The 26,589-nt window shown below is 64.2% G+C and overlaps 2 protein-coding genes across 51 annotated transcripts in view; one reads left to right on the plus strand and one right to left on the minus strand.

Annotated features, from left to right (window-relative positions):
• The window catches only part of FARP2 (FERM, ARH/RhoGEF and pleckstrin domain protein 2), an 83,754-nt gene extending 76,170 nt beyond the window's left edge, over positions 1–7,584 (plus strand). For 6 of the 50 annotated variants that reach the window (XM_085000820.1, XM_085000830.1, XM_085000823.1 and 3 more), the window contains 9 exons: positions 465–533; positions 996–1,085; positions 3,933–3,953; positions 4,147–4,226; positions 5,239–5,357; positions 5,625–5,785; positions 6,553–6,660; positions 6,760–6,911; positions 7,139–7,584. In XM_085000820.1, the coding sequence (XP_084856946.1) occupies positions 465–533; positions 996–1,085; positions 3,933–3,953; positions 4,147–4,226; positions 5,239–5,357; positions 5,625–5,785; positions 6,553–6,660; positions 6,760–6,911; positions 7,139–7,208 (870 nt within the window). In that variant the 3' untranslated portion in view covers positions 7,209–7,584. Of the gene's footprint in view, positions 1–464; positions 534–995; positions 1,086–2,269; positions 2,519–2,770; positions 2,925–3,932; positions 3,954–4,146; positions 4,227–5,030; positions 5,358–5,624; positions 5,786–6,552; positions 6,661–6,759; positions 6,912–7,138 lie in introns of all 50 variants that reach the window. The other 44 variants (XR_014830344.1, XR_014830363.1, XR_014830346.1 and 41 more) reach the window with 16 other exon arrangements.
• A 303-nt stretch (positions 7,585–7,887) lies between these two features.
• On the minus strand, positions 7,888–17,911 carry STK25 (serine/threonine kinase 25). The gene is given in 12 exon segments (XM_021076024.2): positions 7,888–8,368; positions 8,489–8,625; positions 9,827–9,898; positions 10,078–10,192; positions 10,311–10,466; positions 10,468–10,901; positions 10,979–11,136; positions 11,725–11,833; positions 12,331–12,387; positions 12,891–13,121; positions 17,171–17,292; positions 17,755–17,911. Coding segments are annotated over 11 exon segments (1,560 nt in total). The 5' UTR covers positions 17,222–17,292; positions 17,755–17,911; the 3' UTR covers positions 7,888–8,328.
• Positions 17,912–26,589: the final 8,678 nt, after the last annotated feature.

The following is a 26,589-nucleotide window of genomic DNA, read 5'->3' on the forward strand; positions in this document are numbered from 1 at the left end:
GGGAGCCGGGTGGCCAGCCACGGCCGGCCTCTGCACCCCGAGTGCTGGGGGAGAGGCGGACCCTCTCCCCCCCGCCGAAGGGCGGCCAGGGTATGGGGTCGGCCCCCGCCAGGGCTTAGCTCCCTAGGGTCCATCTCTGGGCTGCGGGGCCCTCTCTAGCTTAGGACCCTCTGCTCGGGTGCCAGGGCGGCAGCGGGCAAGTCATCTCCACGTTTGGCGGAGCCACCTGTCCCTCCTCCTCTCTCCATCCTCAAGCTGCCCCGCCCGGCTTTTCTCTAAGCCCAACTCAGACATTGTCTCCAGGGCAGGACATTCCAGAAGCTTCCCCTCAACATGCCCTTTGCCTTGCAAGCCAGCCCTCGGCGCAGCTGCCCACGGAGCTCAGGGACGGGGCACCAAGTTCACCGCCCAGAGAGCAGGGGGCGGGAGGGGAGGCCGGAGCTCACACGCCCGCTGTCTTCCAGGAGTTCATCCGGGAGGGCTGCCTGCGCAAACTCACCAAGAAGGGCCTGCAGCAACGGATGTTCCTCCTGGTAGGTGGGCCTGGCTCAGGAGCAGGGAGGGGTTGCAGAAACACCCCCGGGCTGGCCACCTGCCCTGTCCTGGCTTCTGTGGGATGAGCAAACCGCTCTGCTTGTGCCAAGCGCCAGTTCCCAGGGCTGCCTCGCAGCCCGGAACTCCTCCCAGCGAGTCCCTGCTGCCACCAGGTTGCCTCCTGTCACCTCCCTTCCCCACCTGGTCAGTGGATTCCAACCCAAGCCATCCTGGGGGAGGGCGGCTGTCAGGACCAGCTGGAAGTCCCCACTGCCTCCCGCTGGCAAGGCGGGCGCTGGCCCGAGGGGTTCCCTCCAGGCAGAGATGAGCGTGGGAGTGAAATAAAAACCCCCTTTTGCCAAAAACTGCCAGCAAACCACATAACCCTCCCTCCCGGCACTTGGAGCTGCAACGGGTGTGGTGTACGGTGCTGAGAGCGCCTGCGAAGGCCCCTCTCTCAGTTCTCAGACATGCTGCTGTACACGAGCCGGGGCGCCTCGGGGACCAGCCGCTTCCGGACCCGCGGCCTCCTCCCGCTGCGGGGCATGCTGGTGAGTGCCTCCTCCCGCGGCCTGGTCCCTCCCGCCTGGCCTGGAGGGGCAGCGCCGCCCAAGCCCCAGCACCTGCAGGAACCGGCCCTCCTGTGGGGCCGGCACAGCTCACCCGGAGAGGAAGCCCAGGCCCTGCTCTGCGGACTGGGGTTTTACTTCCTTGGCTTTCTACTCCCGTGTCTTTGATGCTGCGTTTGGCTCTTTGCGGCGTCACATCAGTTACTTGACATACACGGCTTCAAAAACCAAGACAGGTGCCACCGCTGCTAAAAAGGGGGTGGGGGCTGCAGGGCAAGACCCGCTCAGGGGGGCTCCCAGTGGCCTGCACGGAGCCTGTGTGGCCTCCCCATGTGATGAGGCACAAGCTTCATCCCCAGAGCTGCTTCGAGCCTGGGCTCCGTTTACACCACACGCCGGCAGGGCAGCTCCGCGTCCCCCCCGTCACAGTGGGACATGGCGCGGTGATGTTGTCTCTGATGAGCAGGAGTTCCTTGTGCTAATGTGATGCAGCCGGTCAGCCTTCTCCACGGTCAGTGCTTTTGTGACCTTGAAGGTCACAGAGGATCTGACAGCCCGACGCCCTCGAGTATAAACCGCACTCAGCCCAAACCCGTCTGTGGACGGCGGAGATAAGTAGCCCAGTTCGTCTTTGCCGTAAAGATGCGCTGTGTGTCCAGAACATCTCACACAGTGACCATGTCTCCCTGCAGCCCCCAGGTCTCCATCCAGGCGTAGACAGGTGGGGTCCGTACCCTCCAGTTCCCGAGTCCTGAAGCATCAGCACTGCCCTCCCCCTCCCCGGCTCTTCCCACCTCCCCTCTCCTTCCAGAGGGCAGCTCTCCTCCGCAGGCACCTCTAAGTCCTTCGCTTGTCCAGCTCTCAGCAAAAAGGGGTCGCTTCGAATGACCTCATCTGCCACCCCTGGAAGCAGACCTCATCTGTTTGAAAGTAGACTTTTTTTTTTTTTTTAGGGCTGCACCTGCGGCACATGGAGGTTCCCAGGCTAGGGGTCGAATCAGGGCTACAGCTGCCGGCCTCCACCACAGCCACAGCATCGTGAATCCCCAACCCACTGAGCAAGGACAGGGATGGAACCCTCGTCCTCATGGATACTAGTCGGGTTCGTTCCCGCTGAGCCACGAAGGGACCTCCCAAAGTACACTTTTTAAAATTCCACTTTATAGAAAAACACTGAAAGTGTGAAATGGAAATCACCGCTCGTTTCACCTCCCGGTAGTCAGCCCGGGGCGGCGCCGCGCCATCCTGTCCAGCTGTCTTGTAACCTGGCTTTGCGCAGCACCGCGTCTCCAGAGTCCTCTGTGTCCTCTGCGCTTCAGCTCGTTCCGGAGCCAGGGATGTGGGCTGCGAGCCCAGCCTCAGTGTGCTAACCAGCTCCTGACCCTGGGCATGTTGCAACATCTGGTTTTCCAGAGGTAGAAACAGCACTGCTGGATCTTTCCACGCTTCCCCGATCTCTCAGTCCCCGAGTTAAGTCGCTGGGCGCGCTGGCCGTGCAGCTCCCGCCTCTCTGCGCCCTGCTGCTCCGGTTCCCGCTGTGTGTTCACGAGGCGCTTCCAAACCCTCACACATGCTCCCCCGGGTCAGCAGTCCCTCGTCACGCTGCCTGCAGCTTGGTTTAAGCTGGAACTCCATCCAGATGGGGACTGTGTGTGTCTCACTTCCAGAACGGCGTCTGGCACAGGGGCCCTGACAGACTCGTTGCCGAAGGAGTTTTTCTGTGGTCACATCTGTCCATCTTCTCCTTTAGGGGATTTGTCTCCGGTGTGGGCTCAGGAAGCCTCTGCCCACCCCAGGATCATATTGGCACTTTCTTTCCTGGTGTGTGCAGTTTTATTTTTCTCATAATTAATGTGCCTAAAATTTATTTTCTCTGTTTTTTGATTGGGATGTAGCATTTTTCCCCCATGTGGTCACTTCCCCCATTACTTGTTGAATCCTTCATTTTCTTACTGACACTTTATCATCATAAAAACATTCTTGTCTTTACAAGTTGATTCTTCCTGGGAGTTCTGTTCCATTTCTGTCTCTCCCAACACGGGTGTACACTTTTTTTTTTTCTGCTTTTTAGGGCCGCACCCACAACATAGGGATGTTCCCAAGCTAGTTGTCAAATCACAGCTGCAGCTGCCAGTCTACACCACAGCCACTGCAACCCGGGATCCAAGCCACATCTGTACCCACACCACAGCTCACAGCAACACCCGATCCTTAACCAACTGAGCGAGGCCAGGGATCGAACCTGCGTTCTCATGGATGCTGGTCGGGTTTGTTTCCCACAACAGGAACTCGCAGTTTCTGATCCTTTGTGTCTGGCCTGACGCTCAGTGGTGGCATCCCATGGGTGCTGCTCAGGGACTGTCCCTCCTGGGGGGTCACCTGTAAGGGTCTCATCCCTCACTCCTGACTGTAAACTGAAGGTGGCAGCTCTTGGCTTGAGAAAGCTAATTTCACCAGGTGGACAGCTTCCTCTGCCCGAGACAGGCCATCGGAAGCAGCACCGTGGGTCTCCGCATGTGGAGCGGTGGTCACTCTTCCTGCGGCTCTGGGCCAGCAGCACTGCATTCCACCCGTCAGCTTGCTTTCGTCAACCCACCTCGCGTTCCCAGAGCAAGCTGACTGGGTCACAGGACAGTCTCTCAGTGCTGCACTTTGGTCTGATTTTATTCTGGAGTTCTTTTCTTTACTCTCCTATAATTGAGGTTAGTCTGTGCGGGTTTCTTTGAATCTAACTTTGTTTGGTTTTGGTAGCAGCTTATAAAATGAATTGTCCAACTCCCTTTTCGATAACGAAATTGCTCAACGTTTTCTCCTGTGCTTGATTTTCAGCTAATAGTGCTGGATCCACCGGTGAGTAGCTGGGCGCCCTGTGGCCCTGAGCTCGCCCACTGGGCATCAGGGGCCCCGGCGTGGGGATCCCTCAGGCCTCCCGTAGCCGCATAGTGTCAGCGTGAGCTTGGACAACACAGAGCGCCACACCGCCTGCGTCCTGCCGCAGGCCCCGCCGAGCGGGTCACAGCTCCGCCTCCTCTCCTGCCCGCAGGTGGAAGAGCTCGGGGAGTGGCCTGTCCCGCACTGTTTCACCATCTTCGCGGCTCAGAAGACCATCGTGGTGGCAGCCAGGTGGGGCCCCCCCCCCGTGTCTGCATCCCCTGGGCCCCGGGTCCCCTCCGAGCTGTGTGCTGCTGTCACCGAGACACACGCCTCCCTGTGCACGGCTTCAAGGCTGTGTGACCCAGAGTTCCCTTTGCGGCGAAGTGGTAACCAACCCAACTAGTATCCGTGAGGACGTGGGCTCGATCCCTGGTGTCACTCGGTGGGTTAAGGATCTGGCGCCGCCGTGAGCTGTGTAGGTGGGTCACAAACATGACTTGTCCGTGTGGCTGTGGCTGTGGTGTAGGCCAGCAGCTACAGCTCCAATTTGATCCCTAGCCTGGGAACCTCCACATGCCGCACATCTGGCTCTAAAAAGACAAAAAAACAAAACAAAACAAAACCTGCACAGCCCCGGGGGCAGCTTGGCCTTCAGGGGCCTTGTGACCACAGAGACCATGTGCAGAGACCGGCCGCAGCACCACCGGGCTGTTACTGTGCCCTGGTTCACCGAGGACAGTGTCTGGCGGGGGGGAGGGGTGGCGCTGAAACAGAGGGTTGCCAGCTGTCCCCAAGGCTGGGCAGCAGGAGGCCAACTGCCACAGCGCAGCAGCACGGGAACGCTTCCCTGCTTCCCGGGCTCTTGACCCAGGCAGCTCCCCCATGGCCATCGGCACCACACTCTGCCTGGTCCTGTCCTGAGGCGCGACCGTCCTGGCGCCTTCCAGAGGAGCGGCACCTGTCCTGTCTCTGGGGGCAGCCCCGGCTCTCAGCGCCACCCTGCAGGGTCCTGGCTGGCCTCAGGGCACAGGACACTCACACCCTCCCCACCAGGAAACCGGGCAGCCTAACGAATGAGGAGCCAGGAGCCAGTCTGCTATCTCAGCAGCGGAGACTTAGCGCCCCGTTCCAGCTTGAGGGGTGCAGGCTGGGTGCACAAGGGGTAATGGCCCCCGACCTGCTGCCCCTGGGAGAGAGGCCACGACAAGCAGCCCCGGCCGTGCGCCCTGCCCGGCAGCTGAGCCTCGGCCCCGGCCCACAGCTCCCGGCTGGAAAAGGAGAAATGGATGCAGGACCTGAACACCGCCATCGAGGCAGCCAAGAGCAGCGGCGACACGGCCCCGGCACCCACAGACAGCGTGCTGTGTGCCCTTCCCCACGGTGAGTTCTGGAGCCCCCCCCAGGAGACCAGCCGCTCCTGAGGGCGCTGTCTGTGGGAGGCAGCCCTGGTGGCGGTCTGCCCCCTGGACCCACACACTTCCTCTCACAGGGCCAGGCCGGGCCTGGATGGGGAGGGGCCTGAGCTCTGCTGGCGGGAGCAGCAGGTGCTTTTGCCCCCTGCCTGCTGCTGACCTGGCACCAAGAACCGCAGGCCCACACCCCACCCAGGTGGTCCCTTCTCTGAGCAAGGGCTGGCTGCTCCCCCAGGGTCCTCCGAAGAGGTGCCTCTGGAGCAGGAGTCAGAAGGTGGCTGCAGCGCCCAGGGTTCCTTGGACGGGCAGGGCCAGCGCCGGGCCACCACCACTGTGCACGTGTGCTGGCACCGCAGCACCAGTGTCTCCAGGGCTGACCGCAGTGCAGCCGTTGAGGTACAGCTGCCATGAGCGCCCTCTGCCTGTGCAGGCAGCTAGGGGACAGGAACCGGGGTCCACGGGGCAGGGCTGGGCCTCGAGCTGATCCCCCCACCCCCAGGGGCAGGGCAGCCCAGGGCACGCGGGGCAGGGCGGGGCCGGGAGGGCAGCAACCTGGAGCTCTCCCCGGGCCCATTCCCCTGAGAGGGCTGCCCCGCTGCCTCCACCTCCTTGAGGGGCCACTTCACGCTCTGGCATCCAGGCCGCCTCCTCTTGGGGTGGTTCTGAGCTTGTCGAACCCATGGACCAGCAAGCAGGCGAAGGAGCAGGTGGGGCCCTGGACCCCTCCTCAGCCGTCAGTCACGGCCTGGGCCGCAGAGGGCTCTGTTGTCCCTGCTGTTGGCAGACGTGCTCAGCCCAAGCACCCCGCCCCAGCGGGAGGTACAGGGGCAAAGGCAGCACTGGCTGGGGGGCCCGAGGGATGCACAAAGTCAGGCTAGGACCCAATGCCCAGAGCGGCAGCCCCTCCTACGCCGGCTGAGGGGACAGCCCGCCGCCACCCCAAGACCCCGGCTGCCTTGGCTCCATGTCTGTCATGGGGGTTTGTGAGGACAGGGGGAGAAACCCAGTTTCCCTTCACTTCCTGTCCAGTCCCTTAGACTGTCAACCACTGAGGAGCAGGCGGCCAGGAGCCTCGGCCTGTACCGGGGGGCAGTGCCAGGAGCGGCTGTCTGGGGCTGGCAGGCCTGGGCCACTAAGGCCCCTTTGCTGGCTCTTCCTCTCAGAATCAGCTCTCGGGGTACCTGCTGAGAAAGTTCAAAAACAGCAGCGGCTGGCAGAGGCTCTGGGTGGTGGTCGCCAACTTCTGCTTGTTCTTCTACAAAACGCATCAGGTAGGGGTGCAGCCTGGCGCCCGGGGGTGGGGACCAGGCCTGCCCGCCTGCCTGTGCCCGCCCGCCCTGCAGAGCGCGTGCCCTGCTGCCTTCCTCCAGGACGACTACCCGCTGGCCAGCCTCCCGCTGCTGGGCTACCGCGTGAGCGTCCCCAGGGAGGCCGACGGCGTCCACAAGGAGCACGTCTTCAAGCTCCAGTTCAAGTCCCACGTCTACTTCTTCCGGGCTGAGAGCAGATACACCTTCCGGAGGTAATGTGGCGGGGGGATGGCGCTGCCCGCCTCCGCTTCCTGGAGGGGAGGGCTGGGCACTGCCTCCAGGGCTGTGACTGGCCCTTGTTTTGCCCCGGGCCTGCCGTGGCCGGGAATCTTCCTCGGGAAGAACTGAAGCACCAGCCCACGGCCTGGTGGCCAGAGCGTGCTCTGCTGACCAAGCCAGCGTCCGGGGCAGGGGTCACAGCGGTTCGACCTCTCGCCAGGTGGATGGAGGTGATCGAGCGAGCCAGCAGCTCAGCAGGGAGAGCCGGGGCTGCAGAGGGGGCTGCGTGACGCCCGCGCTCCCCAGACGGGGCCGCCAACGTGCCCTGCACTTGCTCACCCCGAGGAGACTGGCCACAGGTGGATCTCACAGGCCCACGTGGGCGGGCATCGCCCCCTCAAGACCCAGCGCAGGCCCCGACCCCGGGGGCACCAGGAAGAACACGTGTGCGTGGGAATGGGCCAGCTCCGTGCGCTGACAGAGCCAGCGTCCCCCCGCCCTGTCCTCCAGGGCAGGCCTGGTCACAGCTGCAGGCAGGACCACCAGAAGGCCCTGTGGTGCCCCCGTCATATACTGCCACAGCGCGGAAGGCAAAGTCCCCCTTGACCCACCCCCAAGGAGGTGCGTTGTGCTCACATGGGTCAAAATAAAGGCGTGGCATTCCCACCCTGGTGTGGGGGCTGAGGATCCGGCTGCAGCGGCTCAGGGCGCTGTGGAGGCGGGGGTTCGATCCCTAACCAGGCGCAGTGGGTTAAGGATCCACTGCTGCCACCGCTGCGGCGTAGGTCGAAGCTTGGCTGGGGTTCAGTCCCTGGCCGGGAACGTCCATGTGCTGCAGGCGCAGTCCCCCCACAAGAGGGCAGCTCCCCCCCAGGGGCCGTGGGCAGCCCTGCCTGCCGGGAGGGGGCGCCAAAGCCCAGGGCGACTCTGCGAGGGCAGACCAGGCTGTCAACACCCCACTAGCAGCAGTCGTCATTCAGGTCTTTATTGAAAGCAGCAGGAGCCCTCACGGTTCTGTGAAAACTAACACCTTCACCTCGGACGCCCAGGGAAGCAAGGAAGGCGGGTTTTCTTAAAAAACAAAACATTCTGACACGAGTACTTAGAAGACAACGCGGTACCTGGTCTGACACAAGGCAAATCTACGGCCTTTTGAGGCCAGGCCCGGCTGGGCGGCGGCACACCTGCTCAGCGAGGTCTCTGCCCCGCGGTCTGGGCGGCCACACGGCCACCTCCTCGCTGCCGAGCATGGCCTTGGTCCGACCGGGAGGGACGTGGAAGTGGGACCGCCCTCTGCGGGGGTGGAGGGGGGTGGGACCCGGCCAGGACAGCAGCGGGGCTCCGAGTCAGCACAGTCCTGGCGGCGCGCAGGACAGAGACCCCTCCCCGGCGGCGCCAAGAGCAGCAGCGTCAGCGGGTCGACGTCAGGTGGTTTCTGCTGTGGGAGAACCTGTGGACCAGAGGCCGGCTCGCTGCTCCTGCCCCAGCGCAGGTGGGTGGGGGCCCCGGCCAGCCACCCTCCCAGGAGCGAGGGCCCCACAGCAGGGCCGGCCTGCCCGCCTCCCCTCACCTCTGCACGCGCTCCACCAAGTGGGCCATCAGCTTGTCCGAGATGCCGGGGCAGGACTCCTCGGCCAGGCTGAAGGCGTTCTCCAGCTCCTCCAGCGCCCCCACGCCGCCGCCGTTCTGCCTGTGCTTCTCTTTGAGCTGCGGAGAGACCCGTGTGCGCCTGACCTCCAGGCCCCCACCCCCCGACTGGGAGTGGAACTGCAACCGGCAGGGCGCCCACACCCGCTGCAAAGCCGGGCTGAGCAGGTCCTGCCACCCACCTGCGGGACAGGCGCCCAGGAAAGGTGGCCCCCGCGCCGCAGGCCTGCCCGGGTTTTGGTTCTCAGGAGGGTCTCTCCACTCTAAACATGTGGCTTCCTCCCATAGCTCAGGTCCAGCTTGTGAGAGATCATGGCCAGACCCAGCTGGCCTGACCCCTGGGGCCAGAGGACCACCAGCAACCCCCTGCCCTGTGGCCAACCAGCCCTCCCCTCAAAGCCCGGAACCCCAAGGGCAGAGGGGTGCACACCTCCCAGGACGCCCGCCAGCAGCCTGACGTCAGGCCCCAGCCCCCAGAACTAAGACCCAGGGTCTCCCCCCGCCAGCCTAGGTGGGCACCACCACCCTACCTCACTGGCCACAGGGCCCTGCAAAACCAGTACATGCACGGGTACACACGCGAGCGTACGCACACACGCGTGCGCACACTGCACATGTACACAAACGTGTACACACACAGTACACGTGCGTACTGGCCCTGCCCTGTGTGGGGCCTCCCTTGGGCCCCTGACAGGCGTCCCCAGCTCCGGCCAGCACTCCAGGCCCAGGGGGCGGGAGCCTGCCTGCCTGTGTTCTGACCCCTCCAGCCCAGAAAGCCTCTGCTGCCTCCACACTCACATCCCGCACCCCAACCCTGGGCTCCAGGCCCCCGTCTCCCCGGGTGCAAATGAGGCCCACGCCCACTGCTGACGTGCACTCCTGGGGGCAGTACCAACCACCCGTCAGCAGATGACACAGACACGGTCACCAGACCCCTGAGGAGTTGCCCCTAAGGCCTCTCCGGTGGGGGCCTGCTGCCCACCACCACCACCTAAACCTCAGGGCTCTCTAGACAGAGTCACCCGTGTGTCTGCGGGTCGAGATAAAAGGTCCCCGGACAAGGGTTCCTCACAAAGCCCCCTGGGCCCCAAGGACCCTGCAGGCTTGGACACTTGAGGGTTCCATCAGGCCAGCTTGTCCCAGCCACTTCCAGTCCTTCCACTCGGAAAGCCAGGTCCCTGGGTCCACCCTCATGGGCTCTAAGGGACATAGACACCGTGGCCCAGCGCGGTGGGGGACACCGCTGCCCCCCAGGCCTCACCTCTCCGAAGACAGGCCGGACCAGCGTGGACAGGCACTGGGACCTCGGCTGCCTCTTGACTGGCTCTGCCGACTGCAAAGGCACCGGCGGCAAGTGAGCCAGGAAGAACACGGCGTCCAGGGCTGCCCGATCCCTCCCCCCGCCTGCTCCTGGCCTCCTGGAGGCCCCCCCCACCGCCAAATGCCGCCTTCCGCTCGGTCAGCACTCCCAAGCCCTGCGCTCCCGGTACCCGCGAGGCCCAGCGGCCAGACCTTCTGCGGGCCGTGCAAGGCCGTCCCCTTGTGCAGCTTGCCGTGCGGGCTCGGCCGGATGGTGGGGGGGAAGGTCCAGATGGGGCCCTGCTCTCCATCCTCGGCATCTGCGTCGCTGGAGGGGAAGGCGGGGTCACCAAGGCCCTGGGGCCCAGCGCCGCCCCCCCCCCCCGCCCCCGGTGCCCGCCCAGAGCGGCCCCCCGCCCCAGCTCCGGGGACGCGCAGGCCCCTACATGTCCGAGTCCTCAGAGCTGGACTCCTCGCCGTGGCCCTCCGACCTCCAGCGCTTGTAGCGGTCGATGAGCTCGGTGAGGAAGGAGGTCTTCTTGGTGTAGCGCGTGATGAACTTGTGCTTCAGCAGCTCCTTCGCGGTGGGCCGCTGCGGGACAGACACGGTGGGCGGGCGCTGGGACGGGCGAGCGCGGCCCCTCCAGCTGCGGCCCGAGGAGCCTGGGCCCCGCCACCACGGCCCCCGGGAGGCCCCCCACCCCGCGACTGCCGCTGCCGCGCGCAGAGGGCTGCTCCCTAGGGCCTGTTCCGGAGCAGTCGCCAGGAACCGTGTGCAGCCCCTTGGGCTCCCCCTCGCCCACCTCGTGGGGCCAAGGCTCTGGCGGCTGCCCAGGGGGCAGGGGGCTTACAAATCGGGGGTCCTTGTTGAGGCAGGCCTCCACGAACTCCTTGAAGGGCTTGCTGTGGTGGCCCTCCAGCGTGGGGGGGCTGTTCTTGGGGATCAGGAACAGGACGCGCATGGGGTGGAGGTCAGAGTTCGGGGGCTCGCCTTTGGCCAGCTCGATGGCCGTGATCCCCAGCGACCAGATGTCCGCCTGACGAAGAGCCACACGGGGCCATTGCATCCGGGGCGCCGCGCCTGCCGCCCCCACCCCTCGCCCTCTGCGCCCACCTTGAAGTCATAGGCCGACTGCTTGATGACCTCGGGCGCCATCCAGAAGGGGGTGCCCACAAACGTGTTCCTCTTGATTTGCGTGTCCGTGAGCTGCCCCGCCACGCCGAAGTCCGCCAGCTTCACGTCGCCCTGCTCCGAGAGCAGCACATTGGCAGCTGCTCGACACAGGACAGCAGGGAGTCACCTCAGTGCCGCACGGCCCCACCTGGCCTCCTAAGCAGGGCTCTCCGCCCTCAGAGCCGTGGCAACGGGATAGTGGCAGGTGCCTGCAGCGTGAGCCCCCACCCCCGCCCCACAGGTGCCCCCGGGCACCCGTGTTCACCTCACAAGAAAAATCCCACGAACAGAGCCACTGCCCTTGCCCCGCAAAGGGCTCAAGAAGCAGAGGGAAGCCCGACTCTGCCCCTTGCTCGGCCGGCCACCTTCCATCAGCCCCTCGACCTCGGCCCTCGGAGGTGGCCTGGCCCGTGCACACCAGCACAGCTGCTCTAACCACCCCTCACACTCAGATCCAAGATTGCAAGCCATCCAGTTTGGGCCTAAGTAGGGTCCCGCTTACACCAGGTGCCGAGCTGGCTTCCCAGGGAAAGCAAGTCCTATGCGTTACTGGCAATGTCTTCTGGAAACAGAGCCAGATAGAGCTGCTCAGTTCCCAGGGCCACAGGGAGGACAGGCAGGGCGCCCTGAGCACCGCCAGTGACGCGCCCCACCCAGCGAACCGCCACTGCCCGCCCCGGAGGGACCTTTGATGTCTCGGTGGATCTTGCGCTCCGAGTGCAGGTAATCCAGGCCCCTCAGGATCTCCCGCAGGATCGTGGCGATGTAAGTCTCCTCCAGGGGCCCCGGCTTAAGCTGCAGACATGGAGGAGACAGCAGGGCCTCGGGCTTCCCGCCACCCCAGACCCAGGGCCCAGGCCTGGGCTCAGCCTCCTCTCCAGCAGGGGTGGGCTGAGCCTGTGGGTGGGAGGGACTTCCTATTTCTGGGGCCACTTTTGAAATCAGAGCTTCGGGTGCCAGGTCAGATGGGTGTGGAGCAGGCTGTTTTTTGAGAACAGACACCACCTTGGCCTGGGCTGTAAAGGTAACGGCTGAGGAGGAGGGCCCAGGCATGGCCCTGCGCCACCTGCCCCATTGGCCAGCAGAGGTCCAGGGGCCCTGCGCCCCCCCGGGGGGAAGGACTGTGGGCAGCAGCAGCACGTCTGGCTTAGCCAGGTCCTGATGAACCTCCAACACACAAGGCCAACGAGAGGCGACCACAGGCCCGCCGGAGTCCAAAGCCAAGCCCCCAGACAACGTCCTCAGTCCGCGCCCAGCCCTGCGGCCGCCCGCTGTCGTGGCCCGCGCCTCACCAGGTCCAAGGCAGAGCCGCCGCCCAGGTACTCCATGATGATCCACAGCTTCGTGCCCTGGGCCAGAGAAGCGCCGGTCAGCACGTGGCAGCAAACACGGGACAGGCCAGGTGCACCACCCCGCCGCCCGAGAACCCCAGGAATGGGCCCCCGCAGCCTCGCCTGGCTCCCCTCTCGTCACAGCACGGCAGACACTGCAGTCAAACCACGCTCACCACCCGCCAACAAGCAGGCGGGGAAGGAGCGCGGCGGGCACGCCTCCCGGCACCTGCACACCAAGCCCCCGGGGAAGGGCTCCGGGCTCCAGCTGCGGGGCCCCGAGTACGCCCAGCAGGCCTGGGGCCATCCTCCATCCTTGCCGCAGGAGGCGGCACAGCCAGCCCAGCCGGGACCTGCCGCCGCCCCACCCGCGCTCCCCCTCAGGGCACACGCGGCCCTGGCGGCTGTCATTTCTTGGAGGCCCAGCTCTGCCGCCCTCGCCTGTGGGGACCGCTCGCCCTTCCGACCAGGCCCAGGGGAGGGCAGACGGGCGGGCGCCCGAAGCACCCCCCCCCAGGCACCTTCAGGTAGGAGCCGAAGTAGCGCGTGATGTAGGGGCTGTCGCACTGGCTGAGCACCGTGATCTCCTGCTGGATGTCCTCGATCTCGTCCTCGGCCTCCTCCAGGTCGATGGTCTTGATGGCCACCACCTCCTTGGTGCGGTTGTCGATGCCCTTGTACACCTCGCCGAACGAGCCCTTGCCGATGCGGTCGAGCTTGGTGAAGAGCTCCTCGGGGTCCACGCGGGGGTGCTGGGGACACGGGGCGGGCCGCGCTGACCCCGAGCACCGGGAGCTCACGCGGCTTCCTGCCTTCCTTCTTTGATCCCTTTCCATTGAGAAACCCGAAGCCAAAGGCAAAACCCCCCCCGAGGGTGTGGGGGGGCCCGGCTCTGGCCAAGAGTCCGGGCCATGGGGCAGCCAGAGGGGCCACGCAGGCCACGCCGGACCCGCCCACACCCCACGCGTGGGGAGGACCCGGTGCCCCCCAGGAACGGGTTCAGAGGGAGGAGTCGGGGGAACACCGGGACCTGGACGGTGCTGGCACCACCCAGGGCGAGCCTCGCAGGCTGCAGACTTGGTCACAGCACGTCCACGCTTGTCACCCACTGTAACAAACCCCCGGGGGAGGGGCGATGGACAGGTGGAACCAGCTCACTCATTTCCCTTTAAACCTACAACGGCTCTGAAAAATAAAGGCTATCAATTAAACAACACCAACTGAGTCCTCCCTGTGCACCTGGAAGCCACACCCCTCAGAGGCCCCTCCAAGCCCCCAGTCAGTCCTGGGGACGGCCACCCCCGCACACCAGGACCCTGAGCTAAGAAATGACTCCTTGATGGGCGATCCTAGGTGTTGGCCTTTATGGAAAACTGCGCCCCTGGTCCTCAGGGCTGAGCCGTGGGTGCAGGGGGCTTGGCAAGACGCAGGACGGTCCCACAGGGGACAAGCCCGCTTTTGACCTTGACCCTCAGTGGGTCGGGGCTGAGACAGCGCAACTCGGGGGCTGCGTGGAAGACACCAGAGCCTCTAGGGCCACCCTTGGTGTTCCCCAGCCCCACCCAAGTGGCCCCCTGAGGGCACCTCACCCCCTCCGCCAGGCTACTGGCCATGTTCTCAGAGGCCCAGCAGTGGCCCAGGGGCTGGAGCCCAGGGACCTGCATGGGGTTGGAGCCCCAGGCAGGGCCTGTGAAGGGTGGGCGGGGAGCCTGGCGTCCAGTCCCGATGGGGGCAGAAAGGGCTCTCTAAGCCCTGCAGGCCTCACACCCAACAGGACACACCTCCCTCCAGAGAGGCTGCCCCCACGCCTCAGCAGTGTCACCGGACGTGTCTTGGCGACCACCTGAAGTGGCCAGAAGCAAAAAGGCCAAATCACAACTGGCTTTGCTGTGGAAGCACCGACCGCTCTGGAGCCAAGGGGGCCCAGCCCTGGGCAGCGCACTGACCTCGGCACGGCCAGCCCTTGGGCTCAGCCCCAGGCGGGCTCCGGACAGAGGCGGCACACATCCCACGTGCCAACAGCTGCCTCCCCAGGTCTGGAAACAGAGGGGCCACGTGAGCCCAAAGAGGGCCTCGTAGGGGGAGCCAGCGGGGCCAGGCGAGCAGGGAGGGCCGAGGGCCAGGCCCCAGCATGGTGGGCCGGCCTCCATGAGGTGGCCAGAGCCAAGGTGCCCACTCGCACCTCCCCCGCTAGAAGCTGCAGCCAGTGCAGCACAGGGCCAGGTGGCTGCCACCTGGGTCCCTCAGGCCACCCGTGAGGACACTTTCTCCCCCTGCTACGCATATTCTGAAAGTCCCAGCTGCTCAGCTGTCTTTGGGGTGGGGACCTCGAGATCAGAGCCCCGCCCTGAGTGGCCAGCCTCAAGGACTCTGCGAGCCTGTCACCAGCATGAAGACTCACCAGCATGAAGACGGCCTCCCACAGAGACCAGGAAACAGCCCCCGCCCGCTTGCACCCCCCCAAACCCCTGGGCACTGGGCCCAAATGCCACCTGGCCCAGTGCCCCCACGTCCCCTTCACTAGGCCCCTGAGCACCCAGCTAAGTGCTGGCCTGCAGGGCCTCCACCCCCAGCTCATCCAGCCAGGGCTCCTAGAAACGGTGCCTCTACTTCAAAGGGGGCCTCAGAGGGGACCTGGAGGAGGTGGGACCGAGGCCGGGCAGCACTGTTCCTCGGGCTTTCCGGGTTCCCCTCCCACCCTCAGGCCTCCCTCTTCTCGCTGCAGCCTGCACTCTCCACCCTAACGGCTTGACGAGAGGCACACCCAGCTGGGTGCCCAGACCTCCACGGCTCCTGAGGGAACTGGGCAGACCCCTGGACCAGGGGCTCCAGACTCAGCAGTGGGGGGAGCTCTGGTCCCAACGTCACACTTTTTGGGTCCCCACTGCTGTGGGTCAGTCTCCTGAGCAGACAGCATGACGGGAGCGCTCCTGGCTGTGACCCTGACCCTACAGGCACATCACAGGGACACCTGCGGCCAGAGCTGCCAGGGAAGGAAGGACAACTGCTCCCGAGCTGGCCTTGCACTCCCCTTCCAGAGACGGGCGTGGTTCAGACAAGGGCTCAGGCTGCTGGCAGTCCAGACCCTTGTCCTCTGGTCAGCCCTGGGCATGCGAGGTCAGTGGCCACTACCAGGCAGTATGTCTGCTGGTCATATCGCCCCACAAAATGAGGGGTGCCCAACGGCCCCCAACCACCCCACGATGGGTGGCAGCCAATGAGCTTCCTGCAGCCAGCCAGACCCTGTGGGCAGGGTAGGAACAAGGAACCAGCCGGGCAGAGGCCAGGAGTGGAGGGCCCCCTGCGGGCCATGGGGGAGCTCACCGCACTGCCCCACACAGGGACCGCCTCGCAGGGCCACAGTGACAACCCTCGCAAGAGAAAACAATGTCCTGTCAGGCTTCCTGCCACTGACAAAGGCCAAGTCTCTCCGCCCCAGAGGACAAAAGGGGCTTCCTTCCTTCAGGGTCCCTTCCTCAGCTCCTCTGGGCTGTGCTCCCTTCCCTGGGCATCTGGTCTGGACACCCAAGCCAAGCCCCTAGTGCCACCAGCACACAGGGACAGGGTGGCTCAGCTCCAACTTCCTATTCCAGGACCCGCGGGACCCATTTCTACAGCTCTTAAAAATAGCTGAAGCCAGGTTTTTCTCCCAGCTTCTCGGTCATGTAATTTACAAGACACGAGATGTCAAAGATGAATGAAAGACCTGCCAGCGGGCTTCAGCATCAGCAGACGTGCCAGTGCCCACCTGTGGCACGGCTAGTCCAGGATGCCCTGCCCGGCGGCAGCACGTGGCGGGTTTCTGCGAGGAAGCCTGTTGGGTGTGGAGCCGATCCTGACCCCAGCCCCTCCCCCGCCCCGTGGATACACACTTCCTGCTCCCCTGGCGCCCAGGCCTCGAGGACTCAGCCTGGGGACTCAGCCTTACACCCGAGGACGCTGCCTTACACCTTTCAGCAGGCGGCCGAGGAAAACAAAGCCAAGCAGTGGCCACAGGAAAACCTGGCTACCAGAGCCAGAGCGGCACACTCCACGTCCTACCAGCTGCAGATCACACCTGCTTCCCAATAACAGACAAGAGGGAAAGTACAAACCATGTGCCACACAACCCAGGGTGCGCTTTGGAGGGTCCCCCGGAATCAGCCAGTTACCGCTCAAGGCCAGACACCCCCAGATGGCTTTTGCTGTTGGCAATCCCAAGACCCAGTCCCCCAAAGAGAAAGGCAGTGGGTGTCTTCCCAAGGAGCACCTGTGGCCCGGGAGCAGCCCTCTCATCCTCTCCTGTGCTCTGCTCTCCCCGCGCACAGACTCGAGAGCTGCGTCAGCACAGCCCCTGCCCAGCACAACACGGCCTGTGTCCCCGCCCAGGCTGCGGCTCCAGCGTGGACCCTGACCTTGCAGGTCTCTCCAGGTGCAGATTCATGCTCGGCAGGATTCCCACCAGAGCCAGCGGCCCCTGCCCTGTTCCCACCACAGGGCTCTGCACAGCCTCTGCTGCCCCTGCACTGGGGCTCTATTTTGCCAAGCTTGTGGGCTTCTGCCCCACACAACTGGGCAAGCTGGCCAAGCTGAGTCGCCCCTGCGCTCACCAAGTCTGAGCGCCTCGAGACTGCTCCCCGCTTCGCCCACGACGCGCTCCGCAGGACTCCCCCGCGCCTCCCTTCACCCCACGCTCGCCCTCGGAGGGACCGCTCCTCTGAAACCTCAGGATGACAGTCCTGGAGGAAGCGCCCTTGCTTAGCCTCTGCAGTCGGTGCTCCGGTAAACACACACACCCCTCTCCCCGGATGCCAACCCTTACCTGGTTGGCAAAGCCCCTGAGGTGAGCCATGTCTGCGCCGCCCTCCACCATCCGCTGCAACCTCGGGAGGCCCCGAGATCCTGCCTGGAGGCTCCGGAGCCCGGCCCACTCGCTTCAGGCAACTGGAGGGAGAGCAGGCCTGCTCGGTTCGAGGCACGCGGGGCTCCCTGCCGCCCTGGGGACCGGCGGCCGCCCCGGGGGCGGGCTGGAGTCACAGGGCCCCTCCGCTAAAGGCCCCCACCGCCGCGCTCTCCTCATCGCCCCGCTACGGCCCGACGCCTCCCTGAGGAGCTCCCCAACACGGGGCATCCCTCGGCGGCCCTCACACTTCCACCCGCAGCCTTGCTCCTTCTTCAGACCCCTTACCCCGGCCAGGACCCCCGCCGGGACCCCCGCCCCAACCCCGCCCCCGGTGCCCTCGCCCCCCCCCCGGCGCCCCCCCCCCGGGTCCCCCTACCGCCGAGCTCCGCCTCCAGTGCCCTCCTCGCCGGCCCCCTCGGGGCCCTCCCCCTGCCTCACTCCCCGCACCGCCCAGCCCCCTCCCCAACCGCCCCAGGCGCGGGCCGGCCCGGCAGCGCGCCCACCTCCGGGGGGCTCCATCCCGGCCTCCCCCGGCCCGCTCCGCAGTGCCCACGAAGGCTCCCACCCGCAGCCTCCGCTCGCCCAGGGACGCCTGGGCCCTCCAGCCCGCGAAGCAGCGGCAGTGGCGGCGGCGGCCGGAGAAAGCCCGGCGGCGGCGTCAGCGACGGCCCGGGCGGCACGGTGTCGTGGCCCGGCGCGGAGCTCTCTGGGACACCGAGTCCCTCGTTCGCCCTGGGTCGGGGCGCACGCAGACCCTGGACTACAAGTCCCGGCAGGCCATGGGGCGGAGTGGTGTAGCGGCCCGCAAGCGTGCCGCGGTGCCCGCTGGGACTCCGAGTCCGGCTTCCTGAGAAGCTTGGGCCTACGTCTCCCGCCAGGCCGCGGTGCTGGGCGGGGCCTGTGGGGCTGGGGCGGGGCCAGGCGGGGCCCGCCCGGCGGCCGTGGGGTTGGGGCGCCCCCACCTTTCAGCTCTGCGGTCGCCCCCCCCCCCCCCCCCCCCGCCTTCCGTCCTCCGGCTCCCCTTCCGAGGGCCTGGGCTCAAGACTCCAATTCTATCTTTCAGGCCTCTTGCAGCCGCCCGCGTGTCGGGGAGGAACGAATGGGTCCCCAGATGCGGTCCAGACGTGCCCGGGGGTAGGAGGGCAGTGCTGACTCGGGCCATTGCAGGGACCAACCGCCAAGACGGTGGCTAAACGAAATAAGCTAGTCCCAAAAGGACAAGCAGTGCTTGGACCCACCTGTGTGAGGTGCCTGGAGTCCTGAAGACAGAAAGGCGACAGGCGGGTGCCAGGGGCAGGGGCGGGCGCTGGGAAGTGAGTGTTTAATGGGGACAGAGCTTCAGTTTGGGAAGGTGAAAAGAATTCTGGAGATAATTGTACAGCACTGCCCAACTGAATGCTTTAAGGTGTAAGCTATCACAATTCAAAATACGTAAAATTAAAAAGGCATTGTTTTTTGTTATATGCCACAACGTGGATGAAAACGTTATGCCAAGGGAAATAAGCCAGTCGCAAAGAGACAAATACCGTGTGATGCGGCTTCGATGACCTCTCAAGACTGGATCAGTTCAGGAGGCAGAGGTGCTTGAGATTTCCTGGGGCTGGAGGAAGAGAGAAGGGATACACCACAGGGTACAGGGTTTCCATCGGGAGTGGAGACCAAGCTCTGCGATGGCCCCACAACGCTGTGAACGTGCTTGACGTCAGTGACCTGTACACTTAAAATAGTCTCCGTGTGTGCTCTGTGTGATTTACATTTTACCAAAACATTTACAAGGATGCAGCTGTAAAGCAATGATAAATTTGATTTCATCGAATGTTTTAAATTTCGATTTCAGAAAGGCATTGTTAAGAGAATGAAAGGACAGTTCCCTCCTCGGGCGTTAAGGAGCCGGTGTCATCACTGCTGTGGTTCTGGTTACAGCTGTGGTGTGGGTTCGAGCCTTGGCCTGGGAATGTCCATATGCCACAGGCAAGGCCAAATATAAATAAAAAAATCTTTTTCTTGCTTTTTAGGGCCGCACCCACAGCATAGGGAGATTCCCAGGCTAGAGGTCTAATACGAGCTATAGCTGCCAACCTACACCACAGCCATAGCAACGCCAGATCCGAGCCTCCTCTGCAGCCTACACCACAGCTCAGGGTAAACCCAGATTCTTAACCCACTGAGCGAGGCCAGGGATCGAACCCATGACCTCATGGTTCCTAGTCAGATTGTTTCCACTGAACCATGACGGGAGCTCTAATAATTTTTTTTTTTTGAAGCTAGAGAAGTTCCCATCATAGCACAGTGGAAACGAATCCGACTAGGAACCATGAGGCTGCAGGTTTGATCCCTGGCCTCTCTCAGTGGGTTGAGGATCCGGCATTGCCGTGAACTGTGATGTAGGTCGCTGGTATGGCTCAGGTCCCACGTGGCTGTGGCTGTGGTGTAGGCCAGCGGCTGCAGCTCCAAATAGACTCCTAGCCTGGGAACCTCCACATGCTGCAGGTACAGCCCTAAAAAAAAAAAAAAAGACAAAAGACAACAAAATAAATAAAATGAGAGAGAGAGAAAAAAAAAGACAAGCTGTGGTTGCCACGGCTGCAGCTGAGGTCGTGACTGCAGCTCTGGTCTGGTCCCTGGCCGGGGAGCTCCATGTGCCATAGGGTAGCTGGAAAAAAAGAAAAAGAGAAAAGACAAGCTATCAACTGGAAGAAAAAAAACTGCACATCACATTAGCCAACTGTTTGTACAGAGAATATATAAAGAGTTCTCAAAACTCACCCGTTAAAAAACCACCCAAAGAGAAAAGTTGAGGATAGACTTAGACACTTCACAGAGGATGTACCGATGGCACACAGCACGAGAGCAGCTGTGCCACCTCGTGAGCCACCAGAGAAGTGTGCACCGAGCCGCAGTGAGAGACTGACTACCCGCGTTGGAATGGCTGCACCGACAGCACCAAGTGCTGACAAAGACGGGGCAACCGACCACCCGGTTTCCCCGGAGTTCCCAGGTTCCAGCACGGAAAGTCCTCTGTCCCAGAAAGCTCCGAGGTCCTGGTCACGCGGACAGCTTCGTGGAAAGTCAGCCACACTCCCTGCACAAGACCGGCAGTCCCTCGGCTGGGAAATGGAAACTCACCCTCACACGAACAGCTGCGCGGGAGTGTCTGCAGCAGGCCTGTTCGTAGTCGCCCCAAACAGGAGCCGACCCGACGCCCCTCGGCGGGGTGGGCGCGTGTCCTGGCGTCCAGCCCCGCCACGGAGCACCGGCGAGGCCCTGGCGCCTCAGCAGCCTGAGGCGTGGAACCGGCGCCCGGTGACAGAGGGCAGCCAGGCTGCAGAGCTCGTGCACGTGGTGTAGGGCTCCTTTTAGGCGACACTGTCGGCAGGGCAGGAGGCCTGAGCAGCAGCCCCCAGGGGCTGGGGCAGGGCCTGTACCCACCTCAGAGCAGCACGAGGGGCTCCCAGGCCTTGGGGCTGCTGGTGTCCTGCAGATGACAGAGGGCCAGCAGGCGTTAGCATTCGGAGACCTGCACTGACACAGGCAGTTCTACTGTATTTTCCAACATTGACAATAATTCCTTATCATCAAATATGGAGGAGCTCCCTGTGGCCTAGTGGTTAAGGATCCAGTTTGTCTCACAGATGCAGCACAGATTCGATCCCAGGCCCAGGAACTTCTGCATGCGGGGGGGACCAAAAAACCCTAATAATTCCTCAAAACATGTCCCTTCCTAATCATTTTGCCGCATTTTTCATTGTGTCTGGGCCCTGGTGCATCAGCGCAGCAGAGCCCCTGCCCCGCCCCCCCACCACGAGGGTGGCAGACCAGCAGGGGGGCATCCCGGCTGCTGATCCGACAGGCGAGCCCCTCCTGGGGGCAGGGTTCAGCGGTGCAGAGGTGGGCACACGGCGTCTTGGCGTCTCGGTGACAGAGGCTTTCGGCAGACGCAGGGCAGTGACGGGAGGCCGGGACTGGGCTCCACACCCACATGCGGCCCCTCCGGCTGCTGTGACAGGGCCCCAGACAGGCTGCCTCAGAGGACGGGAGGCCGAGGTCAAGGTCCAGGCCAGCGGGTTGTTTTCTGGGAGGCCCCTCTTGACTCCCAGGTGATACTTTTGGCTGTGTCCTCGCATGACAGACAGGCACAGAGAGGTCTGTCCCTTCTTGTAAGGGGGCTCACCCCATCATGGGGATCTCAGCCACCACTAATGCCCCCAAACCCCAAGTCCAAATGCCGCCACACTGGGGGTCAACATGTGAATTTAGGGGGACACGCTTCGGCCCATGATGTTTTAGAGGAACTTGCTAGAAACGCAGAAGCAAAGAAAAGCAGATCTGGCAAACAGTGGGGCAGTGGGGGCGGCGGCTGAAAGACGCTGTGGACGAGGGCATCTCCCCTGCTTCCAGGGGCCTGCGGGGCGCCCATCCAGGTCTCCAGGCCCGAGGTGAGGAAGGACACAGGTGCCGCAGCCCTGGCATTTGTCTCCACGGGCCGCGGTGCTGGTGGCCGGGTCGGAGCACAACGGGGCGTGGGCCCAGGCGCGGCTCGGCACCGGCTGCCTCCACGCGGGGGCGAGAGGGTCGCCGGCTGAGGCGTTCTGCGTGTTCGGGTGGGAAAGCCCTCTGGCCGGGGCCTTTCTCCGCCCCTCGAAGGCCATGTGTTGGGGAGGGTCCTGGGGGCAGCTGCTCGGTGCCCACCCCCGGGGAGGGGGCTCCTCTGCCACCGGGGCTTGGGTGACGCGGGGCCCAGAGGCCCAGGGAGGCGCAAGTTTTGTCTGGCCCTGTCCCGCTTCCTGGCCTGCCGAGCTCTGCTTGGCCCTAAGGATCCGTCGGGGGGTCACCCAGGTGCTGGGGTCGGAATTCTGCTGGGGCCTGTCCGGGGCCTGGGGTTGGGGTGAGGTGCCCACCTGAGGCGCCTCCATGCTGGGGGTGATCTGTGATCTGCCGGAAAGTGGGGGGCCAGCAGGGGGGCAGCCTGCCCCTGGGAGTGGGTGGCTGAGAGACATCTCCAACCTCCAGGACCCACCAGGTGGCGGTGCCCTCACGCTGAGTGGGCGGTGAGGGGGCAGAGGCCACACTGGGTGGGCAGCGGGTGGGCACAGCCTGGCCCCACCTCCTTGGGCTGAACTTGGCCCTCTGGCCTCTTCCAAGGCAGTGACGGGAGGAGGTGTGGACGGCTGAGCCACCCCCAAGGTGATCCATCAGACAGGGGCACCCGCTGGCCTTGACCCTAAGCCTCATGGATGGAGAGGGTAGCAAAGGGGAGCCTGTTGCCAGGAGCAGAGGACAGAGAGCAGGTGTGGGGGAGGGGTGACACCTTCGGCAGGGGTCCCCGGGCCCGGGGGCTGCCCATCTCGGGTGTCCTGCCGAGTGGCCCCTGGGCTCGGGGGCAGGACAGAACCCAGGTGCCGAGCGCTTCGGGACAGAGGACCTGCTGGCCCACCAGCCAGCACCTGCTCAGCCCAGGCCCTGCAGGCACCTCTGGCACCGGGGCTGCAGCCTGACACGCACACTTTGACCCCTGCTGTCCCCCGGCCAGGTCTGTGCAGGGCCCATGCGCCCTCCATGAGCCCAGGTCCTCTCTGGCCTGTGTGGACCAGCCCCTCCTTCAGGGCGTGTGTGAAGGAAGCCCCAGCTGAGTGTGAACTGTCTGGAAACCACACGAGCCCTGGGGCGCTGGGGCTGGGTCTGCAAAGGTCAGAGGGCACCAGGCTTTCTCTTCTGCGTCAAGGTATCTTGTCCGTCTGCAGGTTCAAGTCCAACCCCAGGCAGACCTTGGCCTTCCCACCCTCAAAGCAGAAGGAGTGGGAGTCTGAGAAGGACGGGGTTTCCCGGGCACCTGCGGGGGCAGGGGGGAGTCCAGTTACGGCTGGAGGTTCCCACAGCTGTTAGGAAGGAGGGGTTCTGGACACGGGCGACAGGAGGAGTGAGAGCTGGGGTTCAGAGCCGCCTCCTCGGTTTGCTCAGACGTGCTCATTATTTTCAGCTGAGGGCAATGGGCCTGATCGCTGCACAGCGATGCAGCTCTAAGGGTTTTCTTCATAACATGCTTTTCTGATTTTCCAAGTATGCTTTAGTGACCAGGATTCACTGTTACAGCCAGAAAAGTATGTTGTCTTTGGCTGCTGGCCGCGACTTTGAAATCTCAGAACAATGCAGAGTGTTTCAAAATACCATATTTGCGCGGAGGAGGCCTCCGGAGCTCAGGAAGAGGAGACAGAGGGACTCCGTCAGAAAACTTCAGCATCTCCAGAGGCGGCAAAAGGCCATCCCTGTCGGGGCCAGCCCCTGTCTGCTGGGGTGGCCCAGGACCCGGACCTCTCCCTAACCCGGACCTCTCCCTGGGCCACCCCAGCAGACAGGGGGCCGCAGGCTGGGGACCTTGGGCCACCCCTGGGCAGGTGAGCCCTGGACCCCAACTCAATCTTCATGCTCCCCTGTTGCACCTGCGGTCAACGGCCTCCAGACACCTTGGGGGCCACGGCTTCAGGAGCCTAGGACACGGGACATGACGGCTGTCCCCACCCTGTGGACACCTGACTGGCAGGTCCGCACCCATGGTTAACCGCTTACTACAGGCGAGAGGAAAGCCGTCCATGGGTCGTGGGCTCGGTGAGGGTGGGGGCCGGGCTGCTGCCTCCAGACCAGGGTGGAGGTGGGTAAGGACCCTCTCCCACGGCTGCTCGGCGGGAGGGGCCAGGGAGGAGCCGCCTTCCGGGGCCCCCACTGTGCTGCTGCCTGGGCCCCCTCCCCCTCACTGAATCCTCGACAGGAAGGGATGTGGCCGTCGCCCCGCCCCCAGCAGTGACCCGAACCACAGGCCACCTCCCTCTACCCCCGCAGGCCTCCCCTCCTCCATGGGCTCTGTCCCGCCCCTGACCCTCTCCAGGAGAGAGGCCCCTGCCCACCTCCCGGACGCCCTCCCCACCCTAGCTGGACGGTGGGCAGGCAGGCAGAGACCTGCCCCCTGGGTGCCCTGAGGGCCCCCTCCCCCAGCTGCTCTCTCTGGAGCTTGGACTGGGGCAGGCCTCAAGCCCTGGAGGCCCAGGGCACGGGGCTACTCCAGAGGCCTTGGTAACCCAGGGCTGGGCTTCGCCCTGTGCCCACTGCCACTCACGGCCTGTCCTTAGGTCCTCAGCGCTCACAGCAGCCTCAGGTCCCGGCTCTGGGACAGGGGCCCCAGTGCAGGCCTTCCCTGCCGGCTCAGGAGTTCCAGTCCCTATCCCCCCGCCCCCCAGGCCTCAGCTGGCCCTTCCCAGGGACCTGTGCCGTCTGGGGGAGCATCCGCCTCTCCAAGGGCCAGGGAGCCTGTGCCAGGTGTCCACTGCAGTGTGGCAGCCTGGCCTCCCTGCCAGAATGGCCCACGTGAGCTCCTTGCTGGCCAGCGTGGGGCACCATGTCTGGCACGTTGGGGCCTGCGGGGTTTGCCCTGTGGCTGAAGGGCTCTGTCACTCCTCCTTCAGCAAACCCAGGACACTCGCCCAGGCAGGCCCCCTGCACATCCGCGGGATGAGGGGCCAAGGGCAGCCACATCCTGGCGCCATCCCTGCAGTCGTCCCCCAGGCCTGGGCCACCTCCAGCCTCGCACAGCAGTCTCTGCCTTCTAAGACTCGGCTACAATTGAGCCCAGTCTAGTGGAGCCGGCTGCCCCCAGGGTCCCCGTAAGGGCCACTGCCTCCCAGCCAGCTCCTGCGCTGTCAACTGTCTCCCTGGGCAGAGGCTGCATTGCATCGGGCTCCAGCCAAGTCGGCGGCCCTGTTCCAGCTCAGGTCCTGGGGCTGGGGGCCCCCAGGGACAAGGCTCTCCCCGTAACACGGCCGGATGCAGACCCGGCAAGTCTGCTTCCGGGCATCGAGGCCAAGAGAATGATCAGAGACGCAGGATTTAGCTCAATGGTGAAAACACACAAACTTCAAAACCCAGGGAAACAGCTCGGGTTCCTGCCCGGCCCGGCCCTCGGCCCGTCCTCCCTCCTCTGTGGTTGGACAGACGCACACCCAGACTTCGACCACGGAGGGTGACTCGTGCGAATGCCTCAGGTTTTCCCTATGCTTTCCCGAGTTGCTCAGAGGAACACGTATTGGTTTTGCGACGAGGTTCCCGGGCCCAGCAGGGCAGCTGCAGAACCCGGGGCGGCGAGAGGCCATCCAAACTCGGGGTGAGGACGCCCGCACGTGTCTTTCCTGGGGCTGCAGTCACCCCAGACCGAGGTGGGGCTGGGGGCTTTAGAAGGTGTCATCGGGGCCCTTTCTTCTGGAAGCACCGGCACCCCGGGTTTGCACCCCGCCCCCCCTGCCAGCAGCACAGCACCTCCCCATTCAGCTCTTCTCGAGGCTCCCGCGCTCCCCGCGCACCCCTGGCTCTCCTTTCTCCCTGTTAGGACCGTCGCGATGACCCTGGGCCCCCTGGGCAATCCCAGGTGAGCTCCCCACCTTCAGACCCTCGGTTCGGTCACGTCTGCCCATCCCTGTGGCCGCAGAGAAGCGGCGAATTGCAGGTCTCTGGGGGTTGGTTGTCGGGAACACATGGCTCACTGGAAGGAGGCCCAGCAGGGCAGGAAGCACCCGCTTGACCGGGAAAAGACCCCCGCCCCCAGCCTGGCAAATACAACCGATGGAGCAGCCCCCCCACCCCCAGGGGGCAGGACGGCTGCAATAAGGCTGGTGTCTGGGCGTGGGGGAGGGCAGAAAGGAATTGTGTCTCTGGCTGGGGACCATGGACCCAGCAAACATGATGGAAACGGCACCGTCCATCAGCTCACAAGCTCGTGGCCTGTACAAGACGTGGGGGGGAGGCCCCTCCTACTGTCCTTCCAGGAGACTGGGGGGGAGCACGCGCAGGGGCACGGACAGAGGGACAGCATGTGGACACAGGGCCCCCCACTGTCCTTCCAGGAAATGGGGTGGGGGCAGGGAAGGGGGTGCAGCGGGGAACGGGGGGAGCGGAGGAACCACGTGCAGGCGGATGGACAGACAGACAACACACAAAGACACGGGCACCCAGACCACACACACTGGGGAAACCTTCCCCCAAATTGAGAAATGTAGGTTTTCAGGTCAGAAGGGGCAACAAAATTTTGACTGGACGTTTCTCTCGTTTTTGTTTTTGTTTTGCTTTTTAGCACCACACCTGCGGCATATGGAGGTTCCCAGGCTAGGGGTCCAATCAGAACTTTTGCCACCAGCCTGCAGCACAGCTCATGGCAGTGCCGGGTCCTTAACCCACTGAGCAAGGCCAGGGATCAAACCTACAACCTCATGGTTCCTAGTTGGATTCGTTTCAGCTGCGCCACGATGGGAACTCCATGACTGGACGTTTCATAGCAGCATTTCAGAACCCAAAAGATA

This window comes from Sus scrofa, chromosome 15 (assembly GCF_054392235.1).
Source record: "Sus scrofa isolate SSC_HxYL_T2T_F1_AM1 chromosome 15, Sscrofa_HxYL_maternal_Yorkshire_Landrace_v2.0, whole genome shotgun sequence".
In the NCBI taxonomy this organism is placed as follows: Eukaryota; Metazoa; Chordata; class Mammalia; order Artiodactyla; family Suidae; genus Sus; species Sus scrofa.